The sequence below is a fragment of the Nerophis ophidion genome, linkage group LG06, assembly GCF_033978795.1.
Source record: "Nerophis ophidion isolate RoL-2023_Sa linkage group LG06, RoL_Noph_v1.0, whole genome shotgun sequence".
In the NCBI taxonomy this organism is placed as follows: Eukaryota; Metazoa; Chordata; class Actinopteri; order Syngnathiformes; family Syngnathidae; genus Nerophis; species Nerophis ophidion.
This window is the reverse complement of record NC_084616.1, coordinates 1,701,183-1,716,523: the sequence shown is the minus strand read 5'-3', so window position 1 is coordinate 1,716,523 and position 15,341 is coordinate 1,701,183. Positions and strand designations below refer to the sequence as shown.

General features: G+C 39.6%; 1 protein-coding gene across 1 annotated transcript in view; it reads right to left on the bottom strand.

The window, feature by feature from the left end:
- Window positions 1–6,561: 6,561 nt before the first annotated feature.
- The window catches only part of LOC133553975 (uncharacterized), a 27,320-nt gene continuing 18,540 nt past the window's right edge, over window positions 6,562–15,341 (bottom strand). The window contains exons 8-10 of the mRNA XM_061902297.1: window positions 10,292–10,383; window positions 10,064–10,207; window positions 6,562–7,063 (exon numbers count right to left, since the gene is read on the bottom strand). Coding sequence (XP_061758281.1) covers window positions 6,719–7,063; window positions 10,064–10,207; window positions 10,292–10,383 — 581 coding nt within the window. The 3' untranslated portion in view covers window positions 6,562–6,718. The remainder of the gene's footprint in view (window positions 7,064–10,063; window positions 10,208–10,291; window positions 10,384–15,341) is intronic.

Below are 15,341 nucleotides of genomic sequence, written 5' to 3'. Positions count from 1 at the left end.
TACTTTGCCGAGTGGAGGGGACACTACTTTGCTGAGTGGAGGGGACACTACTTTGCCGAGTGGAGGGGACACTACTTTGCCGCGTGGAGGGGACACTACTTTGCCGCGTGGAGGGGACACTACTTTGCCGAGTGGAGGGGACACTACTTTGCTGAGTGGAGGGGACACTACTTTGCTGAGTGGAGGGGACACTACTTTGCTGAGTGGAGGGGACACTACTTTGCTGAGTGGAGGGGACACTACTTTGCTGAGTGGAGGGGACACTCCAAGCAAATGAAAGCTGCAGCAGTCCCAATTTAGCCCTCGATGACGTCAGCGCTGAGATGCTTGATTTGTGCAGTCTTGGGGCGCCCCCTGGTGGCCAAAGTGCAGCACTGTTGGTGGAAGACGGCGTCCAGAGGTTTGTCACTGAAAAGTCAAAACATCTGGGCACTATTTTCACATTTTTTATTTGCAAAACCAACACAAAGTACCAGAGTTATTTCTGAAGAAACAATAGGGCTCCCAAAGGGTGTTAAATATCATAACAACATTGCTTTTTATTCATCTTTTTTTTTGAGCAGCGACATTTTATTTTTTTTTTAAACCTCACTCACAAAAGTGACTTATTTTCTTCATATTTTTAATCTCAACACTTTAGTCTCTAGATTAACTTCAGATCTATTCTTCCATTATAAGTTGAAAGGTTTTTTTGCCCATTTTGTCCTGGATTGGATCCCCCATTTATTATTTATGAAGTCATACATATTTTTTACTTTTAATATTTGGATCTTTAAGTCTTTATATCAACTTCACATCAATCTGTCGCTTACAAGTTTGTTTGTTTGTTTTTCTTGTTTGTTTTGTGCCCTTTTTTGTCACAGAAAACTTTTTTTATGGCAAACACGATATATGAAATATTTTCTCCCAACAATTTATCAAGTGTGATATTTAAGAGTGAAGTCATCAGAGCCTTTAATAGTCAAATAATTCATGACAGCATTCTTTTATGATTATTATTATTGACTTTTATTTTATTTTTTAAATAAATCTCACTAAAATTCTTAGGGATTCCAAAGGGCCCAACTCATTAAAGTGTTAGAAATAAGTCATTTGTTGTTTTTACTTCCAGTGCTTAAAAATGTAGATCATCTTCAGATCTGTCCGTCCACTTTTAGTTTGGTTTTTTAACGTTTTTCTGTTTGTTTTATGCCCTTTTTGTCAGTGAAAACTTGTTTTTTTTAAGGCAAACACACAAAATGTGCAATATTTTCCCCCAAAAATGTTTGAAGGGTGTAATATTTATTTAAAGTCATTGGAGCCTTCAATATGTCAACAATTCTTAACATTGATTTTAATTCATTATTATTTTTAGAGAAATGACAGCTTGAAAAACTCTTAGGGATCCAAAAGGGCCCAACTCATAAAAGTGTTAAAAATAAGTCATATCTTATTGTTGGTTGTTATTTTTTTTATTTCCAATGCTTAAAAATGTAGATCCTCTTTCGATCCGTCTGTCTGTTTTTAGTTTGGTTTTGTTTTGTTTTATTTAGTTTTATTTGTCATGGAAAACTTACTGTAGTTTTTTAAGGCAAACACACAAAGTGTGCAATTTTTTCTCCCAAAAATGTTTGAAAGAGAAATATTTGATGTGAAGTCATTGGAACTTTCCATAGGTCAATAATTCTTAACATTGATTTGCATTGATTATTATTTTTGGAGCAATGAGATGTTTTCAAGGAAAAAACAACTTGTTCTTGTTCCATGTCACTTTTAGAGGTGTTCTACTTGGACTACATTTGGAATGTAGAAGTGTTCTACTTGGACTACATTTGGAATGTAGAAGTGTTCTACTTGGACTACATTTGGAATGTAAAAGTGTTCTACTTGGACTACATTTGGAATGTAGAGGTGTTCTACTTGGACTACATTTGGAATGTAGAAGTGTTCTACTTGGACTACATTTGGAATGTAGAAGTGTTCTACTTGGACTACATTTGGAATGTAGAGGTGTTCTACTTGGACTACATTTGGAATGTAGAAGTGTTCTACTTGGACTACATTTGGAATGTAGAAGTGTTCTACTTGGACTACATTTGGAATGTAGAAGTGTTCTACTTGGACTACATTTGGAATGTAGAGGTGTTCTACTTGGACTACATTTGGAATGTAGAAGTGTTCTACTTGGACTACATTTGGAATGTAGAAGTGTTCTACTTGGACTACATTTGGAATGTAGAAGTGTTCTACTTGGACTACATTTGGAATGTAGAAGTGTTCTACTTGGACTACATTTGGAATGTAGAGGTGTTCTACTTGGACTACATTTGGAATGTAGAAGTGTTCTACTTGGACTACATTTGGAATGTAGAAGTGTTCTACTTGGACTACATTTGGAATGTAGAGGTGTTCTACTTGGACTACATTTGGAATGTAGAAGTGTTCTACTTGGACTACATTTGGAATGTAGAGGTGTTCTACTTGGACTACATTTGGAATGTAGAAGTGTTCTACTTGGACTACATTTGGAATGTAGAAGTGTTCTACTTGGACTACATTTGGAATGTAGAAGTGTTCTACTTGGACTACATTTGGAATGTAGAAGTGTTCTACTTGGACTACATTTGGAATGTAGAAGTGTTCTACTTGGACTACATTTGGAATGTAGAGGTGTTCTACTTGGACTACATTTGGAATGTAGAGGTGTTCTACTTGGACTACATTTGGAATGTAGAAGTGTTCTACTTGGACTACATTTGGAATGTAGAAGTGTTCTACTTGGACTACATTTGGAATGTAGAGGTGTTCTACTTGGACTACATTTGGAATGTAGAAGTGTTCTACTTGGACTACATTTGGAATGTAGAAGTGTTCTACTTGGACTACATTTGGAATGTAGAGGTGTTCTACTTGGACTACATTTGGAATGTAGAAGTGTTCTACTTGGACTACATTTGGAATGTAGAGGTGTTCTACTTGGACTACATTTGGAATGTAGAAGTGTTCTACTTGGACTACATTTGGAATGTAGAGGTGTTCTACTTGGACTACATTTGGAATGTAGAAGTGTTCTACTTGGACTACATTTGGAATGTAGAGGTGTTCTACTTGGACTACATTTGGAATGTAGAAGTGTTCTACTTGGACTACATTTGGAATGTAGAAGTGTTTTACTTGGACTACATTTGGAATGTAGAAGTGTTCTACTTGGACTACATTTGGAATGTAGAAGTGTTCTACTTGGACTACATTTGGAATGTAGAAGTGTTCTACTTGGACTACATTTGGAATGTAGAAGTGTTCTACTTGGACTACATTTGGAATGTAGAAGTGTTCTACTTGGACTACATTTGGAATGTAGAAGTGTTCTACTTGGACTACATTTGGAATGTAGAAGTGTTTTACTTGGACTACATTTGGAATGTAGAAGTGTTCTACTTGGACTACATTTGGAATGTAGAAGTGTCCTACTTGGACTACATTTGGAATGTAGAAGTGTTTTACTTGGACTACATTTAGAATGTAGAAGTGTTCTACTTGGACTACATTTGGAATGTAGAAGTGTTCTACTTGGACTACATTTGGAATGTAGAAGTGTTCTACTTGGACTACATTTGGAATGTAGAAGTGTTCTACTTGGACTACATTTGGAATGTAGAAGTGTTCTACTTGGACTACATTTGGAATGTAGAAGTGTTCTACTTGGACTACATTTGGAATGTAAAAGTGGTCTACTTGGACTACATTTGGAATGTAGAAGTGTTCTACTTGGACTACATTTGGAATGTAAAAGTGTTCTACTTGGACTACATTTGGAATGTAGAAGTGTTCTACTTGGACTACATTTGGAATGTAGAAGTGTTCTACTTGGACTACATTTGGAATGTAGAAGTGTTCTACTTGGACTACATTTGGAATGTAGAAGTGTTCTACTTGGACTACATTTGAATGTAGAAGTGTTCTACTTGGACTACATTTGGAATGTAGAAGTGTTCTACTTGGACTACATTTGGAATGTAGAAGTGTTCTACTTGGACTACATTTGGAATGTAGAAGTGTTCTACTTGGACTACATTTGGAATGTAGAAGTGTTCTACTTGGACTACATTTGGAATGTAAAAGTGTTCTACTTGGACTACATTTGGAATGTAGAAGTGTTCTACTTGGACTACATTTGGAATGTAGAAGTGTTCTACTTGGACTACATTTGGAATGTAGAGTGTTCTACTTGGACTACATTTGGAATGTAGAAGTGTTCTACTTGGACTACATTTGGAATGTAGAAGTGTTCTACTTGGACTACATTTGGAATGTAGAGGTGTTCTACTTGGACTACATTTGGAATGTAGAAGTGTTCTACTTGGACTACATTTGGAATGTAGAAGTGTTCTACTTGGACTACATTTGGAATGTAGAAGTGTTCTACTTGGACTACATTTGGAATGTAGAAGTGTTCTACTTGGACTACATTTGGAATGTAGAAGTGTTCTACTTTGACTACATTTGGAATGTAGAAGTGTTCTACTTGGACTACATTTGGAATGTAGAAGTGTTCTACTTGGACTACATTTGGAATGTAAAAGTGGTCTACTTGGACTACATTTGGAATGTAGAAGTGTTCTACTTGGACTACATTTGGAATGTAAAAGTGTTCTACTTGGACTACATTTGGAATGTAGAAGTGTTCTACTTGGACTACATTTGGAATGTAGAAGTGTTCTACTTGGACTACATTTGGAATGTAGAAGTGTTCTACTTGGACTACATTTGGAATGTAGAAGTGTTCTACTTGGACTACATTTGGAATGTAGAAGTGTTCTACTTGGACTACATTTGGAATGTAGAAGTGTTCTACTTGGACTACATTTGGAATGTAGAAGTGTTCTACTTGGACTACATTTGGAATGTAGAAGTGTTCTACTTGGACTACATTTGGAATGTAGAAGTGTTCTACTTGGACTACATTTGGAATGTAAAAGTGTTCTACTTGGACTACATTTGGAATGTAGAAGTGTTCTACTTGGACTACATTTGGAATGTAGAAGTGTTCTACTTGGACTACATTTGGAATGTAGAGTGTTCTACTTGGACTACATTTGGAATGTAGAAGTGTTCTACTTGGACTACATTTGGAATGTAGAAGTGTTCTACTTGGACTACATTTGGAATGTAGAGGTGTTCTACTTGGACTACATTTGGAATGTAGAAGTGTTCTACTTGGACTACATTTGGAATGTAGAAGTGTTCTACTTGGACTACATTTGGAATGTAGAAGTGTTCTACTTGGACTACATTTGGAATGTAGAAGTGTTCTACTTGGACTACATTTGGAATGTAGAAGTGTTCTACTTTGACTACATTTGGAATGTAGAAGTGTTCTACTTGGACTACATTTGGAATGTAGAAGTGTTCTACTTGGACTACATTTGGAATGTAGAAGTGTTCTACTTGGACTACATTTGGAATGTAAAAGTGTTCTACTTGGACTACATTTGGAATGTAGAAGTGTTCTACTTGGACTACATTTGGAATGTAGAAGTGTTCTACTTGGACTACATTTGGAATGTAGAGGTGTTCTACTTGGACTACATTTGGAATGTAGAAGTGTTCTACTTGGACTACATTTGGAATGTAGAAGTGTTCTACTTGGACTACATTTGGAATGTAGAAGTGTTCTACTTGGACTACATTTGGAATGTAGAAGTGTTCTACTTGGACTACATTTGGAATGTAAAAGTGTTCTACTTGGACTACATTTGGAATGTAGAAGTGTTCTACTTGGACTACATTTGGAATGTAGAAGTGTTCTACTTGGACTACATTTGGAATGTAGAGTGTTCTACTTGGACTACATTTGGAATGTAGAAGTGTTCTACTTGGACTACATTTGGAATGTAGAAGTGTTCTACTTGGACTACATTTGGAATGTAGAGGTGTTCTACTTGGACTACATTTGGAATGTAGAAGTGTTCTACTTGGACTACATTTGGAATGTAGAAGTGTTCTACTTGGACTACATTTGGAATGTAAAAGTGTTCTACTTGGACTACATTTGGAATGTAGAAGTGTTCTACTTGGACTACATTTGGAATGTAGAAGTGTTCTACTTGGACTACATTTGGAATGTAGAAGTGTTCTACTTGGACTACATTTGGAATGTAGAGTGTTCTACTTGGACTACATTTGGAATGTAGAAGTGTTCTACTTGGACTACATTTGGAATGTAGAAGTGTTCTACTTGGACTACATTTGGAATGTAGAAGTGTTCTACTTGGACTACATTTGGAATGTAGAAGTGTTCTACTTGGACTACATTTGGAATGTAGAAGTGTTCTACTTGGACTACATTTGGAATGTAGAAGTGTTCTACTTGGACTACATTTGGAATGTAGAAGTGTTCTACTTGGACTACATTTGGAATGTAGAAGTGTTCTACTTGGACTACATTTGGAATGTAGAAGTGTTCTACTTGGACTACATTTGGAATGTAGAAGTGTTCTACTTGGACTACATTTGGAATGTAGAAGTGTTCTACTTGGACTACATTTGGAATGTAGAAGTGTCCTACTTGGACTACATTTGGAATGTAGAAGTGTTCTACTTGGACTACATTTGGAATGTTCCACGGCCGTTAGCCATCAGGTTTGGACAGCCCTGGACTAAAGCCACGCCCCCGCGTGTTTCCATGACAACGCAGATTGAAGAAGCAAAGTTTCTAGGACTGACTTGTTGTGCTACGTCAGGTCCAGCTTGTTGTGGCTCTCCTCGCCAGCTCTGCTTCTGGTCTGGGAGGTCTGGCAGGACTGCAGGTCTGGTCTGGGAGGTCTGGCAGGACTGCAGGTCTGGACTGGGAGGTCTGGCAGGACTGCAGGTCTGGTCTGGGAGGTCTGGCAGGACTGCAGGTCTGGTCTGGGAGGTCTGGCAGGACTGCAGGTCTGGACTGGGAGGTCTGGCAGGACTGCAGGCCCCCACTCATGGAGCCCATAGTGCCTGAGGGCCCCGGCACACTCACGCCGGCCTGGGGAGGACTTGGATTGGAGGGAAGGGAGACCTTCTCACTCAGGCTCTGCACTGTCACTGACGACTGAGCACACACACGCACACACACACACACACACACACACACACACACACACACACACACACACACACACACACATTCAATTATATACACTCTGAGTAACTCTCACACACAAACACACAATTATACACACTTTAATGAGTGACTCTCACACACACACACAATTATACATACTTCGATGAGTGACTTTCTCACACACACACACACAGATACACACAATTATACACACTAATGAGTGACTCTCACACACACACACAATTATACACACTTTAATGAGTGACTCTCACACACACACACAATTATACACACTTTAATGAGTGACTCACACACACACACACATACACACAATTATACACACTAATGAGTGACTCACACACACACAATTATACACACTTTAATGAGTGACCCTCACACTCACACAATTATACACACTTTAATGAGTGACTCTCACACACACACACAATTATACACACTTTAATGAGTGACTCACACACACACATACAATTATACACACTTTAATGAGTGACTGTCTCACACACACAATTATACACACTTTAATGAGTGACTCACACACTCAATTATACATACTTCAATGAGTGACTTTCTCACACACAGAACTATACACACTTTAATGAGTGACTCAAACACATAATTATACACACAATAAATGAGTGACTCTCTCACACACTCACATTTATAAACACTTTAATGAGTGACTCTCTCACACACAATGATACACACTTTAATGAGTGACTCTCTCTCACACACATTTATACACACTAATGAGTGAGTCTCTCACACACACAATGGTACACACTTTTATGAGTGACTCACACACACATTTATACACACTTTAATGAGTGACTCTTACACACAAACACAATTATACATACTTCAATGAGTGACTTTCTCACACACACACATGATTATACACACTTTAATGAGTGACTCTCTCTCACACACTCACATGTATACAAACTTTAATGAGTGACTCTCACGCACACAATTATACACACTTTAATGAGTGACACACGCACACACTTATACAAACTTTAATGAGTGACTCTCACACAAACACACAATTATACACACTTTAATGAGTGACTCTCTCTCACACACACACGCAATTATACAAAATTTTAACGAGTGACTCTCACACACACACACACACAATTATACACACTTTAATGAGTGACTCACACACACAGATACAATTATACACACTTTAATGAGTGACTGTCTCACACACACACACAATTATACACACTTTAATGAGTGACTCTCACACACACACACAATTATACACACTTTAATGAGTGACTCACACACACACATACAATTATACACACTTTAATGAGTGACTGTCTCACACACACAATTATACACACTTTAATGAGTGACTCACACACACACACAATTATACACACTTTAATGAGTGACTCACACACACACGCAATTATACACACTAATGAGTGACTCACACACACACAGATACAATTATACACACTTTAATGAGTGACTGTCTCACACACACACAATTATACACACTTTAATGAGTGACTCTCACACACACACAATTATACACACTTTAATGAGTGACTCACACACACACACATACAATTATACACACTTTAATGAGTGACTGTCTCACACACACAATTATACACACTTTAATGAGTGACTCACACACACACACAATTATACATACTTTAATGAGTGACTCACACACACAATTATACACACTTTAATGAGTGACTGTCTCACACACACACACAATTATACACACTTTAATGAGTGACTCACACACACAATTATACACACTTTAATGAGTGACTGTCTCACACACACACACAATTATACACACTTTAATGAGTGACTCACACACACAATTATACACACTTTAATGAGTGACTGTCTCACACACACACACAATTATACACACTTTAATGAGTGACTCTCAAACACACACAATTATACACACTTTAATGAGTGACTCACACACACACACACAATTATACACACTTTAATGAGTGACTCACACACACACACATACAATTATACACACTTTAATGAGTGACTCTCACACACACACAATTATACACACTTTAATGAGTGACTCACACACACACACATACAATTATACACACTTTAATGAGTGACTGTTTCACACACACAATTATACACACTTTAATGAGTGACTCACACACACACACAATTATACACACTTTAATGAGTGACTCACACACACACACAATTATACACACTTTAATGAGTGACTCACACACACACAAGTGACTCTCACACACACATACAATTATACACACTTTAATGAGTGACTCACACACACAATTATACACACTTTAATGAGTGACTGTCTCACACACACAATTATACACACTTTAATGAGTGACTCACACACACACAAGTGACTCTCACACACACATACAATTATACACACTTTAATGAGTGACTCACACACACAATTATACACACTTTAATGAGTGACTGTCTCACACACACATACAATTATACACACTTTAATGAGTGACTCACACACACAATTATACACACTTTAATGAGTGACTCACACACACAATTATACACACTTTAATGAGTGACTGTCTCACACACACACACCCACAAGTATTGTCCAATACTGATATGGATCGGCTAGAAAAGTTGTATCATTGAGTAGTGTGGAATGTGAAATGAGTCAAACAGAGAACAACAAACACTAACTTATTTATTATGAAGCGTCTGGGATGGACTTATGCTGTCTTTAAGTTGAAGTGGCCACAATGGTGCATTCAGCTCACGCAAGTAAGTTGAAGGAGTGCTGAAAAGAAGATGGAAGGAGTGCTGGAAGAGTGGTGTAGAGAAGATGGAAGAAGTGGTGAAAGAAGATGGAAGAAGTGGTGTAGAGAAGATGGAAGGAGTGGTGAAAGAGTGGTGTAGAGAAGATGGAAGGAGTGGTGTAGAGAAGATGGAAGGAGTGTGACTCACGTTGCCCACGGAGACATCACTGCTGGCCACGACCTTCTTCTTCTTCCTGGCCTTGTTTGGGTTCCAGTGGCAGACCAGACTGTCGTTCTGGACACTGAAGTTCTTGTGGCCCAGCAGCCAGTAGGTCTTCATCTTGCCTTTGCCCTGCAGGAGCAGCCAGACAAACCTTGACATGACATCATCTTCTTGTCTTCTTGTCTTCTTGTCTTCTTGCACACCTGCGCTCACCTTCACTTCTATCTCTCCACGCAGCTGCAGCTCGTAGGCGTTGTCTTTGGTCAGAGCCAAGTAACTCTCTGAGCTGGTGTGGATCTTCTGAGCTGTACCACAAAACATACATACATCCATCATTGTCTTCAACACTACTAATCATTGTCTTCAACACCACTAATCATTGTCTTCAACACTACTAATCATTGTCTTCAACACTACTAATCATTGTCTTCAACACTACTAATCATTGTCTTCAACACTACTAATCATTGTCTTCAACACTACTAATCATTGTCTTCAACACTACTAATCATTGTCTTCAACACTACTAATCATTGTCTTCAACACTACTAATCACTGTCTTCAACACTACTAATCATTGTCTTCAACACTACTAATCATTGTCTTCAACACTACTAATCATTGTCTTCAACACTACTAATCATTGTCTTCAACACTACTAATCATTGTCTTCAACACCACTAATCACTGTCTTCAACACCACTAATCATTGTCTTCAACACTACTAATCATTGTCTTCAACACTACTAATCATTGTCTTCAACACCACTAATCACTGTCTTCAACACTACTAATCATTGTCTTCAACACTACTAATCATTGTCTTCAACACTACTAATCATTGTCTTCAACACCACTAATCACTGTCTTCAACACTACTAATCATTGTCTTCAACACTACTAATCATTGTCTTCAACACTACTAATCATTGTCTTCAACACTACTAATCATTGTCTTCAACACTACTAATCATTGTCTTCAACACTACTAATCATTGTCTTCAACACCACTAATCATTGTCTTCAACACCACTAATCATTGTCTTCAACACTACTAATCATTGTCTTCAACACTACTAATCATTGTCTTCAACACTACTAATCATTGTCTTCAACACTACTAATCATTGTCTTCAACACTACTAATCATTGTCTTCAACACCACTAATCATTGTCTTCAACACTACTAATCATTGTCTTCAACACTACTAACTAGTCTTGTTTCACATTGAACAGCATAAGTAAACAAGGGTGTTCAAGTTCTCCTTTCCTTTATTCAACTGTTTTTATTATAAACATTTAGTCTAAAATGGAATAAGCAGAAGCTAAAGTGTATCATCACACATATCCCAGTGCACACTAACAAATGCTGGGTTGAGACTGTTGGGTCATATTTATGGTTTATGTCTAAGGGTTGGGTTACTGGTTAGGTCATATTTATGGGTTATTTTTAAGGAGCTGGGTTACTGGTTGGGTCATATTTATGGGTTATGTCTAAGGAGCTGGGTTAATGGTTAAGTCATATGTATGGGTTATGTCTAAAGAGTTGAGTTAATGGTTGGGTCATATTTATGGGTTATTTTTAAGGAGCTGGATTACTGGTTGGGTCATATTTATGGGTCATGTCTAAAGAGCTGGGTTAATGGATGGGTTATATTTATGGGTTATTTTTAAGGAGCTGGGTTACTGGTTGGGTCATATTTATGGGTTATGTCTAAGGAGCTGGGTTACTGGTTAAGTCATATGTATGGGTTATGTCTAAGGAGCTGGGTTACTGGTTAGGTCATATTTATGGGTTATGTCTAAGGAGCTGGGTTAATGGTTAGGTCATATTTATGGGTTATTTCTAAGGAGCTGGGTTACTGGTTAGGTCATATTTATGGGTTATGTCTAAGGAGCTGGGTTACTGGTTAAGTCATATGTATGGGTCATGTCTAAAGAGCTGGGTTACTGGTTGGGTCATATTTATGGGTTATGTCTAAGGAGCTGGGTTACTGGTTAAGTCATATGTATGGGTCATGTCTAAAGAGCTGGGTTACTGGTTGGGTCATATTTATGGGTTATTTCTAAGGAGCTGGGTTACTGGTTAAGTCATATGTATGGGTTATGTCTAAGGAGCTGGGTTACTGGTTGGGTCATATTTATGGGTTATGTCTAAGGAGCTGGGTTACTGGTTGGGTCAGCTCTGGGACCATCCCCCAAATTCAAGTCACAAGCCAACAAGGAAGTCCAAGTGACCTGCAGCTGGGTTACATGGTGGAGTGATGCTCTCCAGCTTTGGGAGGATAGAGTTTAGGAAAATGTTGGCATCTGGTTTATAAGTTCACTTAGAACCTGTCACTTATGTGCCAGAAATATCCCTGTCCGTGTAACACTTGTCATCTCTACACCAGCTCCATCATTTTGGCCAGCGGGGGGCGTGGCCTAAATGCACCATTTGTTGCGGCGTCACACCTGTCCTAAACCGGAAGTAGATGTACGTGTCGTCGTTTGCAAGCACCCAACTTCCGCCTGTAGAAGTCACTAAATCATCACAAAGAAAATGGCCGACAGCTACCAGAAGTACAAGTTGCAATACCGACGTCCGCCTGTTGGGGTCAAGCTTGACTGCCATTGGGTGAGTCTTATTCCCAGAGTGCAACGCAGCTACATTTTGTGTGTTGGATTAATTTGGGCATTCATTTGTTATTTCATTGCTAAAAATATATGACTTGCTTGTTCTGAACATTTAATTGCAATCATACTCACGTTGAGGGAGAAACAATGTTAAATACACCTTTAGGAGGAAGATGAAGTTGAAACCATGACTGAGGATGGTGTGTAGAATATTTAAGTCCTCAGTCAAGTTAGAGTTTTATCAGTCAGCCATCTTACTTGGTGCAGAATGCAGGTTAAAGTCCCTGCCCTACGGTAGTTAAAGTCCCTGCCCTATGGTAGTTAAAGTCCCTGCCCTACGGTAGTTAAAGTCCCTGCCCTATGGTAGTTAAAGTCCCTGCCCTACGGTAGTTAAAGTCCCTGCCCTATGGTAGTTAAAGTCCCTGCCCTACGGTAGTTAAAGTCCCTGCCCTACGGTAGTTAAAGTCCCTGCCCTATGGTAGTTAAAGTCCCTGCCCTACGGTAGTTAAAGTCCCTGCACTACGGTAGTTAAAGTCCCTGCCCTACGGTAGTTAAAGTCCCTGCCCTACGGTAGTTAAAGTCCCTGCCCTATGGTAGTTAAAGTCCCTGCCCTACGGTAGTTAAAGTCCCTGCCCTACGGTAGTTAAAGTCCCTGCCCTATGGTAGTTAAAGTCCCTGCACTACGGTAGTTAAAGTCCCTGCACTACGGTAGTTAAAGTCCCTGCCCTACGGTAGTTAAAGTCCCTGCCCTATGGTAGTTAAAGTCCCTGCCCTATGGTAGTTAAAGTCCCTGCCCTATGGTAGTTAAAGTCCCTGCACTACGGTAGTTAAAGTCCCTGCCCTACGGTAGTTAAAGTCCCTGCCCTATGGTAGTTAAAGTCCCTGCACTACGGTAGTTAAAGTCCCTGCCCTACGGTAGTTAAAGTCCCTGCCCTATGGTAGTTAAAGTCCCTGCACTACGGTAGTTAAAGTCCCTGCCCTACGGTAGTTAAAGTCCCTGCCCTATGGTAGTTAAAGTCCCTGCCCTACGGTAGTTAAAGTCCCTGCCCTACGGTAGTTAAAGTCCCTGCCCTATGGTAGTTAAAGTCCCTGCACTACGGTAGTTAAAGTCCCTGCACTACGGTAGTTAAAGTCCCTGCCCTACGGTAGTTAAAGTCCCTGCCCTATGGTAGTTAAAGTCCCTGCCCTATGGTAGTTAAAGTCCCTGCCCTATGGTAGTTAAAGTCCCTGCACTACGGTAGTTAAAGTCCCTGCCCTACGGTAGTTAAAGTCCCTGCCCTATGGTAGTTAAAGTCCCTGCACTACGGTAGTTAAAGTCCCTGCCCTATGGTAGTTAAAGTCCCTGCACTACGGTAGTTAAAGTCCCTGCCCTACGGTAGTTAAAGTCCCTGCCCTATGGTAGTTAAAGTCCCTGCCCTATGGTAGTTAAAGTCCCTGCACTACGGTAGTTAAAGTCCCTGCCCTACGGTAGTTAAAGTCCCTGCCCTATGGTAGTTAAAGTCCCTGCACTACGGTAGTTAAAGTCCCTGCCCTATGGTAGTTAAAGTCCCTGCACTACGGTAGTTAAAGTCCCTGCCCTACGGTAGTTAAAGTCCCTGCCCTATGGTAGTTAAAGTCCCTGCACTACGGTAGTTAAAGTCCCTGCCCTATGGTAGTTAAAGTCCCTGCCCTATGGTAGTTAAAGTCCCTGCACTACGGTAGTTAAAGTCCCTGCCCTATGGTAGTTAAAGTCCCTGCCCTATGGTAGTTAAAGTCCCTGCCCTATGGTAGTTAAAGTCCCTGCCCTATGGTAGTTAAAGTCCCTGCACTACGGTAGTTAAAGTCCCTGCCCTACGGTAGTTAAAGTCCCTGCCCTACGGTAGTTAAAGTCCCTGCCCTACGGTAGTTAAAGTCCCTGCCCTATGGTAGTTAAAGTCCCTGCACTACGGTAGTTAAAGTCCCTGCCCTATGGTAGTTAAAGTCCCTGCCCTATGGTAGTTAAAGTCCCTGCCCTATGGTAGTTAAAGTCCCTGCACTACGGTAGTTAAAGTCCCTGCCCTACGGTAGTTAAAGTCCCTGCCCTACGGTAGTTAAAGTCCCTGCCCTATGGTAGTTAAAGTCCCTGCCCTATGGTAGTTAAAGTCCCTGCACTACGGTAGTTAAAGTCCCTGCCCTATGGTAGTTAAAGTCCCTGCACTACGGTAGTTAAAGTCCCTGCCCTATGGTAGTTAAAGTCCCTGCACTACGGTAGTTAAAGTCCCTGCCCTATGGTAGTTAAAGTCCCTGCACTACGGTAGTTAAAGTCCCTGCCCTATGGTAGTTAAAGTCCCTGCACTACGGTAGTTAAAGTCCCTGCCCTATGGTAGTTAAAGTCCCTGCCCTATGGTAGTTTAATATACAACCCAACTTAAGTTTATACAGTTAAGTGGATCTGGTCTACATACATCCTGCAAATAAAACCCTAATGAAGGTGATTGGATGTTATTAAGGGCTTTATAGGCAGAATAGAGTGGCTCGTTAAGGCTACATTATATTTATTTAATATTTAAAATGCATTTTTTTAATCCATCCGTCGTCATGTCTTTCATAATAATTGTGAACGAATTGCAATAAAAAGTGCGGTTCCCCTTTAACGTTTGTAGATTTGACTCCAACTCAGCACGTCTGT